At 34.9% G+C, this 24,527-nt stretch overlaps 1 protein-coding gene and 1 pseudogene across 1 annotated transcript; one reads left to right on the forward strand and one right to left on the reverse strand.

Annotated features, from left to right (window-relative positions):
• The first annotated feature begins 5,803 nt into the window (after positions 1-5,803).
• LOC149556902 (uncharacterized) lies at positions 5,804-11,431 on the forward strand. Its single transcript, XM_089831535.1, has 5 exons — positions 5,804-6,532; positions 7,565-7,668; positions 7,760-7,936; positions 8,165-10,758; positions 10,888-11,431. Exons 1-5 carry the CDS (start codon positions 6,402-6,404, stop codon positions 11,065-11,067), a joined length of 3,186 nt encoding a protein of 1,061 aa, XP_089687661.1. The 5' UTR covers positions 5,804-6,401; the 3' UTR covers positions 11,068-11,431.
• Positions 11,432-14,527: 3,096 nt separating this feature from the next.
• On the reverse strand, positions 14,528-15,985 carry LOC149556903 (lipoamide acyltransferase component of branched-chain alpha-keto acid dehydrogenase complex, mitochondrial pseudogene; annotated as a pseudogene).
• Positions 15,986-24,527: the final 8,542 nt, after the last annotated feature.

The following is a 24,527-nucleotide window of genomic DNA, read 5'->3' on the forward strand; positions in this document are numbered from 1 at the left end:
GTATTGTTTGGTTTTCTTGGAACTTAGATGTTTTTCATCTAAGTTTTCATCAATGCCAAAGGGGGAGATTGTTAGCATGAATGTTGATGGTATTCCTTTGGGAGAGTATCCTAAGCATTGGAGAGTATTGACATGTTGCATTCATGACTATGTTTGTCATTGATGTCAACATAAAAGTAAGTTTGTGAAGATTGGTAGAGTAGCAGACATAGATCATAGTTATATGGACAACGGTTTGATTGTTTGGTGATGTGCAGTCAAGGACATATTGTACCTTGTGTCTTGATGACAAGGTTAGATGCACATATTCTATGTCAAAGATGTACGGAAGCTGTAAGTGATTTATAGAGAGTAGTGCAAAGACAAAGTGCATGCAAAGAAGTTTCTGATGATCCTATTATATCATCTAGCAGAGATATAATATAGTAATGTAGAGTTAGACAATCATCAAGGATAGTCTGATGGTGACGTCAACAAGTGCGCAAGTGCTAAAGCCGCATGTGTGAAGTTTTTTTATTAATTGTGAGCAGATAGTGCTATTATATTTATGAATTAAATAATTATTTTATTATAATTAATTGGGAAAGCCTCAAGGCCAACTCAAGGAATTATTTTGAAGATAGGGTATAAAAGAAAGATATTTTCCTTGTTTGTGTGTGTGTATCAAGTATTGAATGCGAAGTGTGAAAATGAGCAGAGTTTGGTGAATGCGAGTAAGCAATCCAAGGGATTATTGGATGTAGAGTTTGCGATCCAGTATCAAGATCAAAATGAGAAGAGGGTCAAGACATAAATAGAGGAAGGAAGTACAATTCAAATCTATTATACCATAAGGAATAATACAAAGATCATTTGGACAGTGGGTTCATTAGTCTTGCCCTTGAAGCTATTTGGATATTGGGTCCATCTACCTTCTACAACTCCTAACAGGGTTGGCACAACTCCTAACAAGAATTCAAAGTCTCCTAATAAGGATTGATATGTACTAAATGTTGTTATTGACTCTTAACAGTGTCCATCCTCTAACAAGGAATATTTATATTAGTAGATCATTCCCCACCGAGGTTTTCCCTCTGGTCAAGGTTTTCCCTAGTTAACATATCCGGTGTAATTGTGCACGAGTATCTTGTTGTGGTTTCTATTTACATTGCTCACATGGTTAAGTTTTATTAAGGTTAATAATTTTGATAATAGTTGGATAATTGATTCAAACTTGCCTCCTCACGTCCCCCTCCCCTCGCCCCGCCCTAGTTATATTGGTGGGTTATATATTGTAGCAACATTTTAATGATATAAAAATAATACTGACCACTATTTGTAGTGATTTTATGGCAGCATAATCCAAGTGCCAAATAGGTTGTATTATTGCTTGGAAACTACAAGCATAGATGCCATATTGAGTTTTACAAATCATGTATGGGTTATTAGAGACAACTTTATATTGATAATGCTTATTATCCTCTCTAAGGAGAGCATTTTACAACAACCATAGTTTCTATTGGATGAGAAAGTTTACAAACAACAAGGAAGTTATTGAGTCAAATTTTGCAACAACAATGTGAATGGTCATACAATCAACTGTACTGTACACTAGAAATCATGCTCCAATAACACAATTCCCATCTCAAGAAGTCAATAGAAAGGTTCACAAAAAATATTAGAATGTTATGGTCCACTAGAAGAGTTTTACTACTTCTTGGGAATTAGCTAGATGCGAAAATTGTATAGTTATCATCAATAAAGAATATCACCAAATATGGAAATTAGAAAACAAATAAATAGAAGGTAAAGAGATAAACATATGGTCATTCATACATTATCAAATTGCCAAATATACTAAACACCAGAAAATATGTATCATTATACAATAGTAAATTAAAACTAATGTATATGATACAATTTAGAAATATTGGCAATCAATACCTTGGCCACATGAAGAAGTATTCAAATGATACTATACTATTTGCGATGCGAACAAATTTTGCAAGTATATGATGACCATACTAACATTAATTTTAACAACCAGGATACAATACATTGTGTCACATTTTATAAATTCATGTTCTTGTAAAAATCTTCCTAAGGAGTTTTGTATACTTTTACATGTTATGTACTTTTTTTCCACAATAAATTTAAAGAATTTATGTTTTTTTATATATTGTGAGATCTAATTTTTAACTTTGCATTTAATTTTTCTCAATAATTATAAACTTTTTGGTCAACATGGAAAATCACCACCACTCATACATTTCTTTTTCTTTATACTTCTAAGTTATATAACTTTATTAGATTTTAAAGACACCTATTTAATATTTATCAATGAATGTTCAAGTAAGCATAATAAAATTTATAGTTAAGATAATGTTCTATTTATTACTCACATATATTCATTTTGTACATTTAAAACTACTAAAATATTACTTTGATTTATTTCTCTATGTTAGATGATTAGATTTTTTCAAAGACAACCATGTAATGCTAGATAGCTAAATTTTGTAGTAAATATCACAACCAATTTCAATTTTGAATCCAATAAAGAAATTCACACACCTTTCTAGAATGAATACATATCATTCTTATAAATTGCTTCAAATATGTTGTTAAGAAATACAAAGAAAATCAAATGCACATTTATGTAGTTCTTTGGAAATATGCAAGAATGTATATTAATACTTGTCCAAGACTATATGCAAGTATGTATGATACTTCAAGCCCAAAAGAAAGTTAAATCTTTATAACAAATTAGAAAGTTTTAAGATGATGCAAATGAAGTGCATTCTATGTATCAAAATCTTGCCCTTAAAAATTAGAGTATCTATTAACATATAAATAATATTTAGATTTTTACAATTATGAAAATAAAATTATGATAATATTATTAGTACTTCCAATACACTATGTACTATTGTGACACTTTATGGATTCTTGACATTAGCAAGTTAGTAAACGACCTCGAATCTACCAATTACAATTCATTTTATTTGATTTTTTAATATAAATATTATATTTTAAAAAGTTACATAACAATTTTTTAACTTTTCAATTTTTACATATTAATTTTCTATGTTTTAATTGGTTGAACGAATTTGAGTCTTATTTACAGAAGTTGGTAAGATATGAATTTTATAAAATATAATATCACCACTATTTTCTCCTTCATATTTATTATAAAAAAAATACAATTACAAATGATTTTCCTATTAAAATACAACACACTTATATATATGAAGAAAGTATATTGCACCATCATAAACTCCATCTTCATATTTGTAAAACAAAATCACAATTACAAATGATTTTCCTACTAAAATACAACAAACTTAGATATATGAAGAAAGTATACTACAACATCATAAACTCCATGCAAAAAAAATTACAATTACAAATGATTTTCCTATTAAAATACAACACACTTATATATTCTTATATATATGAAGAAAATATATTACAACATCATAAAAATATTTATGTTTAAAATGTAAAAATAATTGTACATTATGAAAACAATTAATCAATTGGATGCTAAATTAGAATAACCAAATAAAAAAACAATTCCATAAACTATGATATATAGACTCTTACTATTACTAAATTTAACAAAATGAACAACAAAAAACAAATTAAAAATTGAAATTATTAACTATTTAGTTTTAATTATAAAATTAGCTATAATTTATATTTCACTTTAAAATTTTAAAAGTAATTATATGGTAACTATTATTTATTTGTTATATATAAATATTTAATTATTTAACGATGTGAATACTAAGATATATTATATATTAAATAATTTTTAATAGAAGAGTGTCATTTAATTTTTAAAATTTTTTAATGTTTCTAATTTAAAGAATTTGAATCTTATTTTCAAAATATAATTAAATTCATCATACACTTAGTAATATCTACACTTCACAAATCAAGCTAACATTTTGAACTAACTGATTTGTATGGAGATCATTAACATATTACTTTCTAGCCAGTCATATTATACCTATACTTTATCCAATATTGATTAAAATAAATTAACTCAAAATTATAATAAAATTTTCAAATAAAAATTCTTACACAAACTAAATTTAAATTATAGCTATTATTTTACTAAAGGCAAGTACTTAGAACATGGCCCTTGTTATCATTTGCTTTATAATGATTCTAGCATTTCCACTATTCAATTTATAGGAGAAGAATTAATTATTTGATGATAATAATAAATTCTTCAAAACTCCAAAGCAACACATTTACTTCATTTGCTATAAATCTTCACATTCAAAAAATAATAATAATTTTGTCAAAATTGATATATTTATTTATTATTTTGAGAAATTCAATATATTCAACTCTTCCACTTTGATATTATATAATTTTAAATTTTAAAAGAGAAAAAACTTTAATGCCTCTACTAATAATTACTTGTTTTTGATATAAAAGCAATCAAAATTAGGGAGTTGGCCCAAAATAATAGTGGTGTAACTACCAACAAGAAACCAATAGAAAACCAACAAAGAAACAAACATAACCCTTAACGTTTTACATCAAAAACAACAATAAAATAAAGGTACTAGAGTTCCTGTTCTTAAAACTAACAAAGTTTAACAAATTAACAAAAGGCATATAGGTGGTCAATGCATCGTACCACCCACAACCCAAACCCAAGTTCCACCAAAAAACCAAAACCATCTAAGCTGGATGGAAAGAAACTACCCACAGATAACCAAAAATTATTACTGGAAACACCACTAACTAGCATATTTCTTGTTGTCTTTCCTTGCCAAGAGAACCTTTGCCCAATCCTCTGCAAGGAAATTGTATCGCAGTTTTGAATCATCTTTACCCAAGCCTTCCTCCTCCTCCTCGTAAGCCAATAGTTAGAGGGTAGTCACTGCCGCATATGGGGAGAAAATTTGGAGAAGAGTGTGAACCCTTCCTCCAACACTTGGCATCGGTCCTTTAGTTCCTGAATGTCTTTGGGAGTAACAACCGCCTCCTCCATTGTACCAATCTTTAGTTCTTTGTTGCAATTCCCATGGGACTTCCTCTTATCTTGCACATCCAGATTGTTAGTGGAAGCTCTTAAGATTTCAAACCATCAAACCTAACAATTACTTGTTATCTCATATTTATTTAAAATAATCAATGTTTCAACGTATTAAATAGTCTATATTAAGTGAGAAGAGTAGAAACTCATCTTGATAATTATGTGAGTACACTTTAATAATATTTAAAGAAAAATGAAATAGACCCTACAATATACTAATACCTATATAATATATATAGATGTAATAATTACTTTAGATGCTTCGTTTTAAAACATCTCGGACTAATGATGATGTTATGAAAGATCCAAAAATGATAGGAATTTACCATTTTTTTATATATCGTTGAATTTGAGCATTTCCCATTAAAAAAGCTGATAAGGATAAGGTCGACGTAGGTCTAAGATTAAAATTAAACTTTTAAAGATAAAAATTAGAGTGGAGAGTATTAGCTCAACCTCTAAATTGGTCATTTTTGTATGCCTTTTAGCAAGTCAAAGTCAAATTCCAGAGTTGATACATTTAGTGAATAATTCAAGATTCCACACGCCACAAGAATACTGTTTAATATTAAATGTTTAATAAAGACCGACGCCACAGAAAAATGATAACAAATGTTTTGTAAAATGAATGTTAAAAGAAGGACTGACGCCACAAAGAATAATGATAAATATTAAATGCGTGAGGACTGACACATTTCTTACGTTAACGATGGTAATGGCGACCGACACCTCATATATTAATAATTCATCATTCTGTAAAAAATTTTGCACGACGGCCGCACCCGCATGCAAATGCGTAGATTCCCATTCATTTTTAGATGAAAGCTGATTGGATTGTATCGAATTGAAATCCGTGGGACCCTCCGATTTACTATGTAAAACTCATGCTACCAGTCAATCCATGGCGCAAGACAAATCTTAACGCAGATACGAATTGGGCTTCTCCAGGTATATAATTTGGATATGCTTTTCTCTTGCCTACGCAACACACGATTTGTACCAAAATTGGTCCAAAACCACGAGGTTAACGTGATCAAATAATCCACACCATTATTGTTACCAACCAGTTTAGGGCTGAATTTCCATGGAGTCAATTCGCCCTGCGCAGTGAATTAGGGCTAGAGAAAGCCATACAAGAGAAAAAATAAAAATTGAGGCGTGCACGGGCACAGATAATGGATTGGTGGTAGGCAGAGGTTTGGAATTTTGGTTTGCCCCTGGGCAAGGAACTTTTATACCTAGTTTGCTTGTAGAGATTCATTCGCGCACGTATTCCGTCTATACCCACGCACGCTCACTGTTTGGGCAAAACTGGATTACCAGGGCATGCGATTGAGGTTGAAGGAACCCCTATTCTGATTGAGAAATGACAGATGAGATGAGTGTTGAGGAGGGCTTGTTGAGAGGAGTGGAGTGGAGGATCAAATTGGGCGTGCTTCCTGCAAACACTCGATCCATTTCTCAGCTCAGGCGAGCTGCAGCCGATGGCCGAAGGAAGTAAGTAATTTCTCCTGAAACCCCTTATGAAATTTATTTTCTAAAGACCTAAGATCCCTGACCAAAAGGATTTGAGATAATCTTCTGGCTTCTGGGTAGCTATCGGTTGGACCTTTCAGTTCGCTCTCATTCAGTTGCCATTTCTTTTATTCATCTGTAATCCTTTTTTTGACCTTACTTTGAGTCACCCATGATTTGAGACTCTGAAGTTTTGGTAAGGAGGGAATAACTTCTCAGGTTTGGTCATTCTCAAGCCCTTAGACTATGTTCACACAATCGAAGTAAAATTAGCAGAACTTTGATGCATCTTCATATCTTGAATGTAGCGATTGCTTTCAGCTTCGGCTCATGCATGCAAATTTCATATTCCCCAAAAGGGCTGGACTCCTTTCTTTGTCAGACTGATTGGGTTAACCGCTATTGTTCATAGTTCATTTAAATTAAATAAGCGCGACAGGAATAAACTTTAGCCTCTATGACATGACAATTTCTTGAGATTGAGAGGCATGATTGGAAGTGCATTGAGTAATACGAATGATAAATTATCACTTTGAAAATAATATGGCCTCTAAAATAAATCCGCCCTCTCAATTAATATGTCAGCAGTATTTTCGCCATTTTCTTTTGCATATTTAAATGATAAACCATCTTTTTGAAAATAATATGGTCCCTAAATTAAATCTGCCGTTTCATATAATATGCCAGCAGTATTCTCGCCATTTTCTTTTGCATTGTCTATCTTTTTTAGTTATATACATCCTTATGGGGTCAATTCATTATCGCTACGCTCTTCCTTTGAATTGAATTGATGTCAATAGACTCGTATGCTTTGACCGTTTGTGAAAACTCCAGAATATACTCTGTTTTCACTACTTCAACCTGTTTACAGGTGTTATCATCAACTCTTATCTGTAGTTTCTCCAAGGAATATTTAATTCTTTGAGAATTTTATTTTATTTTCCGCAGGTATTCCATATTCTACATAAGCAAATTATTTATATTCATACAAAACTAAAAGAATTTGTTTTTCAGGTATGCTGAGTTGAGAAGGCGCCTTCTTGTTGACCCACATATTATGGAAGAAAGCCATGCGGGTGTTGATCTGAGTATTGACAATCCATTATCACAAAATCCAGGTAAATCTACTTATAGAATGTTTATAAATTTCAATTTAATTGGTTCTTTTCTAATTTTCATAGTAATTGACTGTAAATTGTTCAACTCCAGAGAGTGTCTGGGGCCGCTTCTTTCGGAATGCGGAACTTGAGAGGACCATAGATAATGATTTGTCACGGTTATACCCTGAACATGACAGCTATTTTCAAACCTCTTCGTGCCAGGCTATTCTCAGACGCATTTTGCTGCTAAGAGCATTAAGGTATCCAGAACATAGCTATCGGCAAGGTATGGTTATTGATTCATTAACAATACTAAAGGCATTTTTGAGATACTTGTTTCAGACATTTTAAAGCCAATTTCTGGATTTTACAAGTTGTAGTTTTGTCATATTATGGACTGTGGAAACTACTTGCATTTAAATGTGTTTTTTAAAACTTTATTTCCCCAAATTATTTTATTCACTTTCGGATTTTGACAAACCTTAACAATACTTCGTGATGTTTATGTTTTCAGGAATGCATGAACTGCTTGCTCCTCTTTTGTATGTTCTGCATGTTGATATCATGCATCTCTCCCATGTGAAACATCTGTATGGAGACCTTTTTGATGACAGGTTTGAGGATCTCTCATATCAGGGCATCAATCGAAGTTTGAGCAAGAATTTTGTGGAACGAAAAAACATACCAATCTTTGGTAAAACTGTGATGAAAGTGGAAGATGAGGAGAAATCAATGGATAGTGTTTCCAGCTGTGACAGCTCTTGTACTGAATCGAGTCCGGGCAAACTTGGCAGCAGTGATAATCTTGATACAGATTTCATGTCCATCATTTTGAGCAGTGATGCATATGGGGTAGAGGGGGAGCTTGGGGCTCTTTTATCTACAAGATTTTTGGAACATGATGCTTACTGCATGTATGATGCATTATTAAGTGGAGGAGGTGGGGCAGTGGCTATGGCAGATTATTTCACCAACACCCCTGCAGCCGGCTCTGTAGCAGGACTGCCTCCTGTTATTGAAGCATCTGGTGATTTATACAAGTTACTTGCCATTGCTGACATTTCCTTGTACAGTCATTTAGTTGACCTTGGTGTTGAGCCCCAGTATTTTGCTTTGCGTTGGTTGCGTGTTCTGTTTGGTCGAGAGTTTGTGCTTGAGAATCTGTTACATGTTTGGGATGCTATATTTGAAGCATCTAATACTCCTTTATCAACTTATGGAGATGATGTCCATGGAAGTAGTATTCCCTACTCTCCTCGCAGTGCATTCATTTCAGCTTTAGCTGTTTCATTGCTTTTGCACTTGCGATCCTCATTGCTTGGAACAACAAATGCAACAACTTGCCTCCAAAAGTTGCTTAATTTTCCAAAGGATGCAGATGTGAAGAAGTTAATTGATAAGGCTAAGCTGCTTCAAGCTCTGGCCTTGGATACAAATGACAATAGCCTGTCTCCCATAGGGGAAATGGACCAAAATTATGGAAATGGAGCGATAACTAAGCTCGTCAGGAGCATAAGTGCTTCTCCTTCGTGCCAGGCATCCAAATTCTCTCAGAAAGCTGCAATTTTGCATCACCAGAAATCAAGTTCATGTTCACCAGATAAATTGACAGTTTTAGTGCCAGAGAGCTATTGGGAGCAGAAATGGAGGAGTTCTATGCTACAAAAATTTGTGCCCGAAGATTCATTTGGTCGACAAAGTGAATGTCTAGGCAAGGCTCTACCTGCGCAAGTGGATATCAAATTTTTTGCTGATGCTTCATGTCAGGAATGTGTTGTTTCCAACTCGGTTGATAGTTCGGAGTCACGGGAAGTAGGAAATGAGAACAGTTCCATTCAATCAATTGCTGACCAAGGGTTCTCAAAGGTTGTTGGTGCCAAACATGAAATTGGTACTTCCTCTGTCAGATCAGCTAGAAGAAAATTGCTAGATGATAAGTGTGAGAGCTTGAATTTGAATGTGAACAGATTGTGTGGGATTGAGGGAAATGATACCAATACCACAGATAAAAATGTATTAAGTGGAACTCATTTTGATCAGCATAATGAAAGGCGCTTGGTGGATAACATAGATGACAGAGGTACAGATATTTTAAAATGTAGTGGTTCTTTAAAATATTTAAACTCTGACACTCCTGCAGTCCAACGAAGTGAGAGTCGGAGCAAATTTTGCTGTGATAAAGAAAAGAACCAGGAGACTAATGCATTGGCTTCATCCTTAGATGCCTGTATGACAACAGGGTTGGAAGTGGATAAAAACTCTTTGCGTGCCAAGGATAGAATGAGCAATGGATGTATGGCAGCTAAAGAAGAGTTCTCAGAAGTTTCTATCAGTGGTGAACATATTCAAACATCTCCACAGTGTCCAAGTGAGGCTTCGGTGGAATGTATTTCCGAGGAACCATCAGGGAAGGCTTTCTCAAGTGGTTCTTCAAAAATAGAAGGGAAATTAAATGTGACAAGAAAACAAAATCCTCCAACAGCAGCTCATTCTGGAAAGATCCATTGGATTTGGAATTTGTTTAGGAATACTGGTGTTGAAAAGGGTAGTAATGGGATTTTCAAAGCCAAAGGAAAAGACAACATTGCTTCTGATTGCAAAAAGGTTTTCCCTGAGAAAAGTAGTGCCCCTCCAGAAAACAAGAATGATAGAGATAACTCCCACTATACTTGTGAGAATAAAACTGAAAATGATCAGCCCCCACAAATTAGTGATGATGGCAGAGATCAAACCATCACTTGTGACAGTCATAGAGATCAGGCCTCACATAGTTGTGAGGATATTAGAGATCTTGGTTCACACAATCTTGAAGATGACAGACCCGAGGCCTTACAAATTTGTGAGGATGATAGAGACCATCCACTACACATTCCTGAGGATAGCAATCAGCGTACACATATTTGTGACAGTGACAGAGAGAATCTGTTTTCTGATCATGAAATCAATGGAGACGAGCTCTCTCATAGTTCAGACGCGTCAACTGCAAATGCAGAAAACTACAGCTGTTCATCACCCCTTGTTAAATTAGAGGCAACAATAGTTTCTAAAAGCAAGGACCCATCAGATGATTTGCGAATTTTGGGTCAATCTATGCTTGAGAATATTCAGGTATGTTGATAGAATTTGTCAGTGATACTTTTCTTTTGTGGGGGATTTCATATTGTTTATTGGTACATTGTAGGAATACTGCTTCACTAATCTGGATCGTAATTGGAATTCGATTCTTCTGCATTTCAGGTGATCGAATCAACATTTTTGCAATCATCAGTGACAAAGAACAAGGATGAAATGCATGTTTCTTCAACAGAAAGGTTGGAGCATTCGTCCATGAATGTACTTGCAGGAAAAGGACAGGCTGCGGCTTTGGCAGCTTTGACAGAATTGCGTAAGATCAGCAATGTTTTGTCACAGATGTGATCCCAATGTATATATAATATATTATGCATTCATTCTTCTATTCTTGTTCGATAAGAGAAGTCATTTCCACAGCCTGCAGAAGATCAATAATGCAATTCCACTTTATGGAGTGGAATTTGTACTTCTTTCTCATACATAAAGGTGCAGTGTATATTAGGGACCGTGGAGACTTTCCTTTCCCGGTAATTGTGGAAATACTTGATCAGATCGAAATAATATTTCCTGCTGCCAAATAAGTTCTTCATAGTAAACTTCACGTGCAGCTGATTTTTCCCCTCATGTAACCAAGGAAGTCAAAACCTTATTTGGGATTTTCTATATATAGTAGCACTTGCACCTTTGAAGGGTGCAAGAGTTAAACCGATAGTCTTGTATACTTTTAATGTTGTTCTTCAATAATTATTCAAAAACTATCCCTCTCTACTTCCCTTCTCCCATCTTTATATCTCTCTTATTATCACATATATAGACACTCCTTTCTCCCTATGTATCTTTCCATTCTCCATCTATCACCTGATATATATTTATCATTCTCTCTTTTTGTCTCCCTCCTCTATCGTTTCTATTTATCTTCCTATGATCCATTATGTTTTCCTATCTATTTTTATCAGTGTAATGTTTTTTACCTATCTACTTATTTTTCTTCATAGCATTCATGGTTTTGTAAAAAATAGATAGTGTCTATGATGAGTTTACAAACTTTACCTCAAGTTGACTTATAGTAAGTCTCTTTTGAAATGGTTCTTGGCTTTTGTTTGAGGCCTTCCAGTTTAGTGTTCCCCTATCTTTAAGTCCCCTTCCTCTTTTCCTCTCTTTGTTACTTCTAATAATGGGTTTGTTATTTTATAATAGAAAATATGAATATGTATTCCTGTTCTCCATTTGATTCTACAAAGCTAAAATTGGAATTACAGTTGAAATCAAGATTTAATTTTTTTAGTCACTTCTATCTTTTTTTTTTCTCTTTCTATTATTTATCTTACTACTCTCCCCCATATATATTCATCCCCCCCTCCTCTCTCCTCTCTTCTTGTTTCTCTCCCTCCCACTTCTTATCTCTTCATATTCTCCCTATCCTCTCCTTCTCCTTTTTATCTCCCTCCCATTTTTTCTTTGTTGCCTCTCCTTAATAAATATCCCTCATGTTGATATTGGACTAAAATCCATCTATCTATACACTCTCTACATCCATGAACCTTTCTTATTTAGGGTTCTTATATGACTATCCTAAATGACAGTAGTTCCAACTGGTAATAGCATTCTTCTGTTATGATTCATTCTTTTATCTTAAATATTACTTGTACCCTAATAAGATTTAATTATATATTTACTTAAATAAATCTAGAAGTAATAAGTTAAGAATTAGCTTTATATATTTCATTTTATAACAAGCAACATTTAAAATCATAATGATACAATTTGAACATTTCTATAATTATGCATGTTATTGAGTTCTCCATACCACTTATTTTCAAAAATAATTTAAATTATTTTGATTAGCACTTTTAATTAATAATACACAAGTGACATCTATCTATCAATGGTTTGTAGTAGTTTTAAAAGGAAGAAGAAATCTTTGAAAATCATTTCAAACAAATATAGGGAAATAAAGCTTATGAAATCTTATAAAGCAAAAAAACTTTAAAAAATTGTATGAAAAGTATAACTTTGCAAAATAAAGAGGTTGTTGTGTTGTAGACTCTTGTCTACTATAAGCAATCAATTTTGATATATTCTTATGATAGTATTCAAATTATTAACTTATTGAATCTATACTCAAAAAAATAAAAATAAAAATTGATATACAATTTACAATATTAAATTAAATTAAATGTGTAAAAATTAAATAAAATTATTCTCACAAATGAATATATTTGAAGCATAACTCCTTGAGTCTAACGGCTCCATGTTGGGCTCCTGTTAATTCGTCTTGCTTGTGCCACGTGGCACGCTACCACTGGTCGCCCACCTGCTCCGTCATCACTTGCCTGCTCAACCGCCACGCCATTTCTTCCCGGTCCCGTTACTGCCACGTCATTTCTTCCCGGTCCCGTTACCATGTGTCGCATGCCCGCAATTTCGCATTACTTATCTCCCGAGCATCCTCTTTTTGCAAGAGTGCGCTGATCGTCGAGTTGGACACGTGTCTGAATCTCGTGCAACCTCCACCACATTAGCGCGTGTAAAATATTGCTTTTAAGCTCAAAATCTGAGGTCTAATTGGTTAACCCCGGGCCCTGCTCTCCATGCTGTGGCTTGCCAAAAGCTTTATGTTTATTTCATTTTAAGTAGGGTGTTGTGCTGTATTTAAACCTTTAAAACTCCTCTATCCTCATAAATGTGGGATAATGTTACTTGACTGTTCATGCGTGGCTTCCTGCTCATTCACGCCTGGGAAGGACATTGCAGATTTCTTTCTTTCGGGCGTGTCTTTGTTTGTGCGCTGCATTGGTTACTTAGGCTATTTTCAGACTTATGCCGTCCCTTGCTATGTATGGCATGCTTTTTTAGACATGCCTGCCCTTTGAATCATTGACTAAATCACCTGCATGTTGTGTGAGTAGCCGTTGGACGTTCCCTGTTCAAGAGAAAGCGTGGGCTGAGTTTTGCTTGTGGCTTTCAGCTGAACATGGATCTCCTCTTTTTAAGCCGCTTCCTCCTCATTGTTTTCTTCGCGAATTGCTCTAATTCACGTGAACTCTGTTTGGTGTTTGCTGCTCTTTGTTTTCATGCTGCTTTTGGCCCTTGTAATGGCGCTACCCTGGCTTTGCGTGGATCTACTTCACTAATGCATGGACGACTCCTTACCATAAAACCTTGAGACCTACGGCTTTTTTCATTCATGCGTCGATCTGTCTTCAAACACTGGGCGTGCTTCATTCTTTTGTTGATGCGTGGACTGTTGTGGATTTCTCACCTGCATGCGTGAGTTCCTTTTATCATGCCTTGGCGTGGGTTTTAATGTGTGAGGAACCAATTTTATATGTTGGTTCTAACTAGGGCTGGTCTTTTTGTTGACTAACCTCTTCTTTACATGCCGACTGCTCTACTTTCACGTGAAGTTGTGTTCCTTGTCAGGGAGGCATCTTCAATGCCGTTCACTGATTGCTCATTTGCATTAAACTTTCCTTGCAAACTAGTTTTTCCAACTTAATGATGTGGGCATTGACCACTGTGTCTTCCCCTGCCTTTTTAGACTTCGGCACCTAAGTTCCTTCACATGGATGCCCTGCTGTTGTTCCAAATATGCTCATGAGGCTTAATCTAGCTTTCACACGCCTTTTAAACATGGCTTTCCTTGATCATCTACCGCCCTCTTTCCAAGTCCCATTGCTTTAATTTGAAGCGTGGTCTCCTCAAAGAATATAAAGTCTTCCTCTCATTTTCGACAGAGGTTGTCCGCCTCCAATCTTTCTTGTCAAGGGGTCCATCTCCTGGCCAATGCTCTTTCAGATTGGCATCAGAGCTTCCATTTGTTACAAAATTTTGCCATGACGGCACCATCTATGACTCTGTGATCAGCACCAACTATAACATTCATAAGTGAAGCGGGATAAATTGTCCCATCATTTGAAAACCGAGGAAGCTTTTGGATTCTTGCAATTGCTACTATAGAAACCTCAGGCAAGTTTAAAAGCAGAAACCCAAATTTACCACCAATGGCCCCAAAGTTGCTAACTATTATTGTTCCACCAAAAACGTCATCCAAAGACAGCCTGTTGTTTGAGGCTTCTTGAATAAGGCGTTGAAGCTCCTTTGTAATCTCTAATATGGAAAGTGATTGAACATTCTTGATGTTAGGAGCAACCAAACCATGAGGCATAGCCATGGCAACTCCTATATTATGTGAGCCTTTATTAATGAGTTCACATGCTTCTTCATTGAAAATATTGTTCATTGATGTGTGATCAATCAGAGAAAATGATAAAGACTTTATCAGAAATGGTATGTATGTATGCTTCACACCTTGGTCAGCTGTTATTCTTTGAAAAGAATCCTTCAACTTAAAAAGGGAGTCCGCATTAATCTCTTCCAGATAATGGAAGTGCGGCACTTTGGCAGCCATGTTCATAGTTTTGACCATGGCACGCCAAAATCCCCTGAGGGGAATAGTCTTGTCTTCATGAACTTGATGAATTGTTACATCCTGATTAGATGACTCTTTTTCTAGTGTTAAATTCATAACTTTGCCCTCTACATTTTGACTAGGATGAAAAATATGAGAAAGATTGTTCCAAACACTCTCCTACTTCGTTATGTATTTCAAGACATCCTCTTTCAATACCCTGCCATCTTTACTACTACCAGGAATATCCTCTAAATTAATGCCATACTCCTTTGCCATATGATGAACTACAGGAGTAGACAATACCTTTTCCCTATTTTCTATGCTATTTGGAGAATCTCTAGATTGCAAATCAGCTTCCTGGAACTCTATGGAGGATGTCTGTATTTGTTCCCAACTTTCTATAGTCTCATGTTTTTCATCTATAACTAAATCCACCAATGTTTCTCCAACCTTTACAATATCTCTAGGAATGAATCTCACTCGTGACACTTTCCCCTGATAGCAATTTGTAATTTCAATAGTTGCTTTATCACTTTGGACTTCACAGAGTGGTTGAAACTCATCCACTCTGTCTCCCTCTTGCACAAACCATTTGAGGAGCTCACATTCTACAATCCCCTTGCCTATTTGGGCCAATGGAACTCTGACTATTCCTCCCACAAGTTCTGTGCCATTACCATGAGCTTGGCTTGAAAGAAAACACTTTTGAATTACATAAGAACACTCAAATTTATCACTTATCTACAAATTGTCAGATTGGTGTCAAAAGGTCCGTTGACTGGCCTTAAAAACTGACCAGAACACCTGACCAGGCTCGAAAAATCGGCACACTGATTCTTTGTTCCGCATTCTTGCACCCCGTTAGATCTCGTCTTATAAAAAATTTCTAGTCAAAAGATATTGACAGTCAAAGTTACCTTCTCAGAATCACCTGCAAGAAAACATGTCAAAAAACACTAAATTGGGTTCAGAATCGGCTTCAAACACTGGGTAAACTAACACTTGGGAAAATACAAATTGGGGAACTCGTTCACTGTCATGAGGAGAGTATGGATATGTGATTTGGGCTAATGACGAATAACATGATGCAAATGGCGAGCAGCCAAAGTAGGCTACTTGGATTTGTAGACTGGAAACAATGTCAAAAAAGCAATTTTTGCAAATGGAATTGACCTGGAAAAGTGTGCAAATGGATTCTTCATGACTTGCAAATTGACACACTTGGAGTATTTTCAGAGGTGAGCACAGTGGTATAATCCATTTGATCTTACCTCTCATGGATCTCAAGATATGACGTCCCGAAAAATGGTACCAAACAATCTGCAAATACTAACACTAGTAAAATGATAGAAATTGTGTTTGGAATCACATTTGAAAACTAATCAAACAGATTCGTCATAAGTTAAAACTTGAAACATAATAAGTCTCTGACGTCTACAATACAATGCAAAAAGAAATTTAGCATTTTGGTTAATTAGGTCAGAGTTATGGCTTGTCAAACAGGGCTTCCCAGAAATCAGAACAAATTGCAAAAGCATGAAAATAGTAACTGACCAACTTTGAGGGATTCAAAACCTAGTCAAACAGACTTGAAACAACTCAAAATCTGAAACATAGGTTCTTGGGTATGGACACTAAACACTTCCAAAGCTGCAAGTCACAAAACATTTCTGGGTGCAAGATATTCAATGGCAAACACAGCTTCCTGTCGCTATTTGACACAGGTGAAAAATGCAGAAATGACAATTACTCAAAACAGGACTTCACAGATTGGCTCAGAATGATAATTTAACTTCATGGAACATGCAAACACACCGAGTGAAAGGTGCTAGAAGCATTAAACACCTCTTAGGCCTCAGAGGTACAGCCGGGTACAATCTCATTTAAAAGCATTTATAGGGCTCAATTTCTCAATGGAACTCAAAATCGGAGTTGCAATTTTGAGCACCAACAAAACCAGGGGAGGATATTTTCAGTAATCATCTAAATATTCCCCCCACATGGAAAACTATTAAGAAAGATGTGTAGGCATCCCTTGCAAAAGATAAATAGGGTGGGGAAGTGGAGTGCCCCTCTGCAAGGCATTCTTAAAATCAACACAAATGGGTCTTCCAAGGGAAATCCAGACCTTGCTGGCATTGGTGGTGTTGGTAGAGATGGTAAGGGGGATGTCAAGTTTGTGTTTTCTATTTATAAAAGTCATCACCTAATGGAGGCCATAGCTATTTTATATGATGTGAAGAATGCTTGTGACCTTGGTTGGAGAAGGCTTATCTATGAATCTAACTCACAAGTGGTGATACATCTTTTGAATTAGGAACATTCTAAAGTTGTTAGTTGGAAGTTAGCTTTGATTGCGGACCAGATTCATAATTTGTGTACTTCTTTGGAGTCTGTTACTTTCACTCATATTCCCAGAGAATGGAATAGTGTTGCTGATTGTTTGGCGAAGTGGGCTTCTAACCATATGTGTAATTGGAACATTGTCAATAAGACTCAACTTCCGATGGGCTTGTCCCATCAATTTGATCACTTGGTTGATCTTGATAGGGTTTTCTAATGCCCTTTCTCTATTTGTTTTTGTTTCTCTTTCAACTTGAATAAATTTTCACCCCTCCTTTATTTCAAAAAAATAGATAATTTTTTTTTCAACCAAAGTGTAATAGATAAGAGAAAAGCAAATGAAGTGGAATAATATGAAGCAAACAATCTTCACAAAAGTTCGAAAAAAATTTGATTTGTTCCAAGGACTACCTTAGATTCTTTATTGAATGGTGGTAAGTGAAAATTAACTCAAACTGTAATTTTTCATTTTATTTTTCTCCATTGTCAAGATTCCAAGACAATCTAACAAAATTCCAGTGAAATGGAAAGCAAGTGCAAGTAATGCCACGTCATATAGTCAAGATAATTGCTCTAATGGCCAAGACATTTCCAACACATTCTTTTTCTTCACCATTTTCTATTTTGGAGAGACTGACAATGTAACATTTTCTATTTGTTCTTTTTTCATGGCGTCCGACAATTCCAATGAGTCATAAAATTTTGTCGGCAAGTCTCATAGTAATAAGCCTATTGGCTTAATAATGTTCATTTTAACACTTACTTTTTATTAGTAGCAAGCTAGAATGTTGAGGTATGCGTTGCTCGGAAGCAAAAACTCACTACGGGTTGGATCATGCAAAACATGTCTTTAACATAAAACAATTTAACAAAATTAAAACAAGAACATATTAGAAACTTTAAAGTATTTAAAGATAAAATCACACAATGATGAATACACCCAAATCCTTTTCACTAGTAGTTTTTGGCCCACTTTGAGTGCCCCCAAGGAAATAATAAAATTATCGTTGGTATATTTGTGTACAAGGCTAGATATATTCATCATTACCATTTTATGTATAGTTCAAAATATAGTTATTGGCAACTTATTATCAAGGGAAAAAAGAAAGTTATCAACAAATATTAGAGGGAATATTGAGAATTAAAAAAATTATTTAAATTTGATTAGAAATGCAATTTTGTTGTTGAAAATTTCAGTTAAAAGATGCATCCATTGAGACAATAAATAAGTAAACAAACCAAATAAGCTGATCTAAATACACATAAATGCAAATAAGTCTAATAGTTTAAACTTTAAAGCAAACTAAAAATAGCAAATTGTCTTTCAAAAACTACAAGGAAATACAAGTGTCAAGTACAATATCAAAATAGTTTATATCTACCTCATCTCTTTACTAGGAGATTTAGTAAAAACTGTTGGAACATGAGGGGGTTTAGGCCTAGAATTTTTTTGTTTAGTTGTGGCTATGGTTGTGCTCGACCTCCATCCTAGATGTAGATGGTGTTGACGTTGACAATGACTCCTCATCTATACCCTCATCTTTTGAGTCCTCAATTATTTTATCAAATATTGCAATGAAACCACCCTCCATAGGTTGCATCTCCAACTTATAAATCTCGTCCTCTACGAACAATGGAGGTTGCTCATATAATGACCAATAACAATAAGCATATATGTCATCCAAATCAAGTGGACCAATTGGTGCTAATTAAACCTTTCTTGTGCACAAAGGTGAGATCATTGAGACATTTTTGTGCCAACTTGTTCATCTTCTTTGTGTGAATGACCTCAAATAAGCTCTAACTAAGCGCAGAACAAGATGAGCTACAAGGTTGTCATAGGTTGCGAAGGGAAATTTTTTGTATATTTGGAACATTTTCACCTCAATTTTTCTACCAAGCATCTACAAGATAAAATATTAAAGAGTTAGAAAGATAGGTGAAAACATATACAATTTAGTTTTTATCTACTTATCATGCATGTAAAAGACTCTAAAATTTCAAATATTGTACTTGGGGTTTGTGTGTTTCTTTCTATAGCTTGTTTGTTGTATTTTGGTACACTTTGGTCTCTTCCACAATGAGGTTTCTCACCTCAACCTTGGGTACCATCCTTTGCATGCAATTAGTGAAGCTCTCCATGACCTCTCCATTGGGATTTGTATAGGATGGCAACAAGCAAAAATGAGGGTTGAGGAAGTAACCCACTACATTGATGGATTAGTAGAGTTGATTGTTCAACCTCATGTCAATAATCTCCCATATGGGGTCAAGTTTGAGGTTGTCCCTCTTGTAGTAATTTCTAATAGCCCCTTGGTGCTATCCATGGCCTCATAAAGATAACCCATTGAGGTTTGATCCACATTGGGGTTTGATCCTCATCGACCAAACAAAGATCTCTAACTAAGGGTTCTTTCACCTACAAGTGAAAAGTAAATAAATAAATAACATTAATCTTTAGAAACTAGAGTTCCAAATTAACAATGAAAGACTTGATTCTTGAATATATATATATATATATATATATATATATATATATATAAACAATTCTTGAAGTTTCCAAGTTACCTTTACAATTATTGTAGACAAAGTGGTTGTCAAAGATGATGTGTGTGACTCTCTTCTATCATGTTTCTTTGAATAAGGCGAGTCTAACCATGGTAGACTCACAAACAATTTTTTCAAAGATGTCAAGAAGTGATAACACTTTGAAATGTTAAGAAAATCATTCCAAACCTTGTGATTCTAGGTCTAACCAACTCCATCCCAAGGGCGTCTTCTCTCATGAAGTGGAGAACCCAAGGGCAATTGTAGATATATTTTGTTATGTCTCTTGTCTCCTTTACAATAAGTCTTAATCTATCCAATTTTAAGAACAATAAGATTTCCATGTTCCATATGAAGCTCTCAAATTTTATGCTTTTGGATTAGATTTTGTGATTATTTTTGTATTAACATTTCAGATCACACTATGTGATCCATCATTGGGATAGAAGAGAAAGAAAGCATCATGAGAAAGTAAGAGAAGTAGCAGACCAAGCCAAATAAGAAGCGGGGGGACTAAGAGATAGAAGAAAGAAGATTAAGGGGAGAATGGCAAGTGGCAGGGAAAGGACTAGGATACCCAAGGAAGAAGAAAATACCAAAAAGTAAAAGAAAAAGAAGAATAGCTATAAAAATAAAAGCATAGAGATGATAGAAAGAACAATAAAAATAAGAAAATATCAAAAACACGAATAGAATATAGTCAAAACATAGACATAAGGCTAAAAAGAAACTATACATTAATAAAATAAAATAAAAAATTTAAACTATATATATATATATATATATATGTAAGGTAAATAGATTAGAAACGTTTAAAACACCATAAGAATACAAATAATTGAGAGCAAAAATTATTAAGAGCAAACAAAATAGAATTGGAATAAAAGAAATAAAAAATGGACACAAAGAGGAACTATGTGGGTGTGTGTACATATATATGTATATATATGTATACAAACACACACACACACACACACACACATCCATGTGTGTGTGTGTGTGTGTGTATTTTGTTGCTTTTTGGTGTAGGGACACCTTGTCAAACTCCTTGTTTTGATTTCTAGTTTTGATTTTTCCTATACTAACTCTAGCCAAGTCATGAGTGTGAGTATGGACCTTTCAAGGTCATGTTTGGTAGCTCCTAGATGGATTGTGTTTGGTTCAATCCAGTCTAGAGGTTTTGGTAATCTTTGTTGTTTAGGAGTTTTTGAAAGAAAACCTAGGAATAGGGGTCAAATACCTTAGAAATATTAGTAAAGTTGGGATTTGATCTACATATGTCCTCTAAGGTATTTTTAAACCTTTTTGCATAGTTTAGAGGTCACAAGTTCTCATTTGGGGAAAGATTGCATAAGTTGTCAAAAATGTTGAAATATTGTGAACTAGGCCTAGGAGTGAAAAAATATGAACTTGAATTGAAAATGGTGGTATGAAGGTTAAAAAATGCTTAGAAATCATTAATGAACCAAGTGAAGGGTAGGTAGAAAGTTCCAAGTGTTAAAATGCAAAGATGCTTAGAAATGCAAAATGTTGCTTATGACAACATTGCATTTTGCAATATTCTCATGACAACATTATGACAAGTTTTACATTTTTTCATCCTAATGACACATGGGTCTGAGAAATAGTTAGGGACCACAAGTAAAAGGTATTTAAGCACCTCCAAATGACATTTCAAGGGTTGGACATTGTAAGAAGTAAGTTTTGTGATTGAAAGTCACAAATTTTGTCATAGTTTCCACAATTTTTATGATTTTAGTTTTTATGTTCATAATAATGGATTGAAGTTTTAATTTTGGCATTGGATTATTGAATTTCATGCTTGTATTGTACATTTTGATTGAATTTACTAGTTTTTAGAAGTTCATTTGATTAGCTTTTGAAAATCTTTTGTAATCAGACTGTGTGTTGTTCTGGTCTTGACAATTTTTTGTGAAAATGGCTCCCCCATGAGTTCCTATAGTGGATTCATCACAACATTAAGGGGAACGTAAGTGGAATAAGTGTACATTAGGTATATATATTTTGGGTCCCTAGAGATTTGGTTAACCATTTTTTATGTGATTCCCTAAGCAAGTCATAATCACTTGGTTAGGCAATCACAATTTTTGCAAGAAGCTTTGGGAGGTTTGAATGTATTAGATAGTTCAAACCAAGAGTTTAAAAATGGAGAGGGGTGAGTGATGTTTCCATATGAAAGAGGAGGAGGTTTCAAGAAAAGTTTTTCTAAGCCTTTGAGTAGACCCTAGCCAATGTTGTCAATCTTAGTGGGAAACCCTTAATTATAGGCATAAAAGTTGCTTTTAGATGTACAAAGGACTTGGGAACCTGAGACCCACAAAATATCTTAGGTTTTCCAAAAGGATACTCAAATCCATGATTAGTTTGCCACTTTTTTTTCAGAGAAGTTTGGAGTTATAATCAAAAGACTCAGTTAGGGGGGCTAATTCAATTAGGCTTGTTTTTGACAGTTTGGGGATAAATGAAAGAAACAAGAAGGAATCTTGTGGGTTTTGTGGATAGAAGCCTAGATGAAGACTAACAACACATGTAGTAATCCCTCACCCCATGTAGTTAAGGAGATGATCAAGTTGGATCAAGATTTGATGTTGGCAAGTTAGCTTGAAGAGGCATTTGGTGAGTATAAGCAAGATCCTTGTGTACCTAGGTAGTGAAGTGTTGGGGAATAGGATAGAGATTCTCTAGAGGTTAGGGTATCAAGTTAAACCATAATAGGCTAAGAGAAATTCTTAGAAAATCTAAGAGAGAAGGGAGGGACTAAGTAATCAGACTACCTAAGCTTACATCAGATTGGTATCAAAGCCTAAAGATTTAGGCTTGTGGTTAAATGTTTCACACAATAGAATTAGTTGGAGAATCAACAATGGTAACTAATGTAGAGTTAGAAAAATAAATGAGTGAGAAAAAGGAGATAAATAAGATCCTTGAAGAATCCCTAGAAGAAATGAAAGTAAAGTTAGAAGAAGTTGTTGAGGCAGCTATGAAGAAAGACCAAGAAGGTCAAAGTAGCAGTAAAGTCAAGGAAAAGGTTGATGAGGAAGATGTCATACCTACCCCAAACACTCCATTTAATGAAGAACCATTCTTAAAATCTATCAAGGAATTAGGTGGGAAATCCTTAGAAGGAGTCCCTTTGTTTAGTGGAAAGATGAACATTGAATTTGTAATGGAGTGGATTGAAGGGATGGAGAACCACTTTGAGTGTGAAGGTGTGACTGAAGCATAAAAGGTTAAGGTGGACAAATCTAATCCAAGGGGATCAACCCTAACATGGTGGAAGTTCCTCCAAGAAGAGAGGGATAAAGTGGGAAAGAATCCCATTGCAAATTGGAAAGCTATGGTAACAAAGGTGAAAGAACAATACTTACCATAAGACTGTGAAATTCAATTACACAAGAAGAGAAAAAGTTTTTAAAAAAAAGACATGGATGTGGCAACTTACACTAAAGAGTTTCAAAAGTTATGTTTGAGGTCAAGAATACAAGAAGATGAGACTGTCAAAGTGGCTAGGTATCTAGGAGGCTTGAAATGGAACATACAAGAAGAGATCAGCCTATGGACTCCAACAATCCATAAATGCTTTCAACTTGCTCTAAAAGTGGAAGAGAAGAACAAGAAGAAGGAAGACACAAATTTTAGATGCAGAGGTAGAGGTAGACATGGAAGAGGTCAAAGAGGCTATGGTGAAAGAGGATCAACTTCTAGGCCACAAGGAGACGAGTTGACTAAACAACGAGAAGGAGGTTCAGGAAGAGGAAGTTTCAATAAGGGCAGAGGCTCTAACACTAGTTGGAGAGGAAGGAGCAATAACCAGGGGAGAGGATCCTACTTTTCCATCATAATATCCTACCACTATAATCAATTAGGACACCCTGCATATAGATGCCCTTAAAAAGGCTCAACTTCCCAAGGAAGTACAAAAAGAGTTAATTATGTGCAAGAAGAGTCTAGTATCAAACATAAGCAATCTGAAGTACCTTTAGAATCAGAGGAAGGGAAAAAATTGATGATAAGAAGAACACTAATCAAGGAGCCAAACAAAGAAGAACCAAGACAAAGAAGGACACTCTTTAGAATCAGATGCAAAATCATAGGTAAGTTGTGTTTAGTCATCATTGACTCAGGCTCAATAAATAACATAATCAGTGAAGAGGTAGTTGAAGCTATAAATAATCCTACATGCCAACCCATATAAGGTCACATGGCTCAACAAAAGACAACATGATCTTGTGGGAGAGCATGCATGGGTAGAGTTCACCATAGGGAGATACAAGGATAGAGTGCTATGTGGTATTCTTCTCATGGATGCATGCCACCTTCTACTTGGAAGGCCATGGAAATTTGATAACCAAGCCATGCATGATGGGGCCAAAAATGCCTACTCATTCAAGAAATATGGTGTGACTTACAAGATTTAGTCCTTGATAGAGGAAGGAGATATGAAGACATCAAGTCCAAGTGTCCTAATGGTTGGTAAGAA

Source organism: Cupressus sempervirens, chromosome 5, assembly GCF_028749045.1.
Source record: "Cupressus sempervirens isolate cs-2001-9-10 chromosome 5, ASM2874904v1, whole genome shotgun sequence".
In the NCBI taxonomy this organism is placed as follows: domain Eukaryota; kingdom Viridiplantae; phylum Streptophyta; class Pinopsida; order Cupressales; family Cupressaceae; genus Cupressus; species Cupressus sempervirens.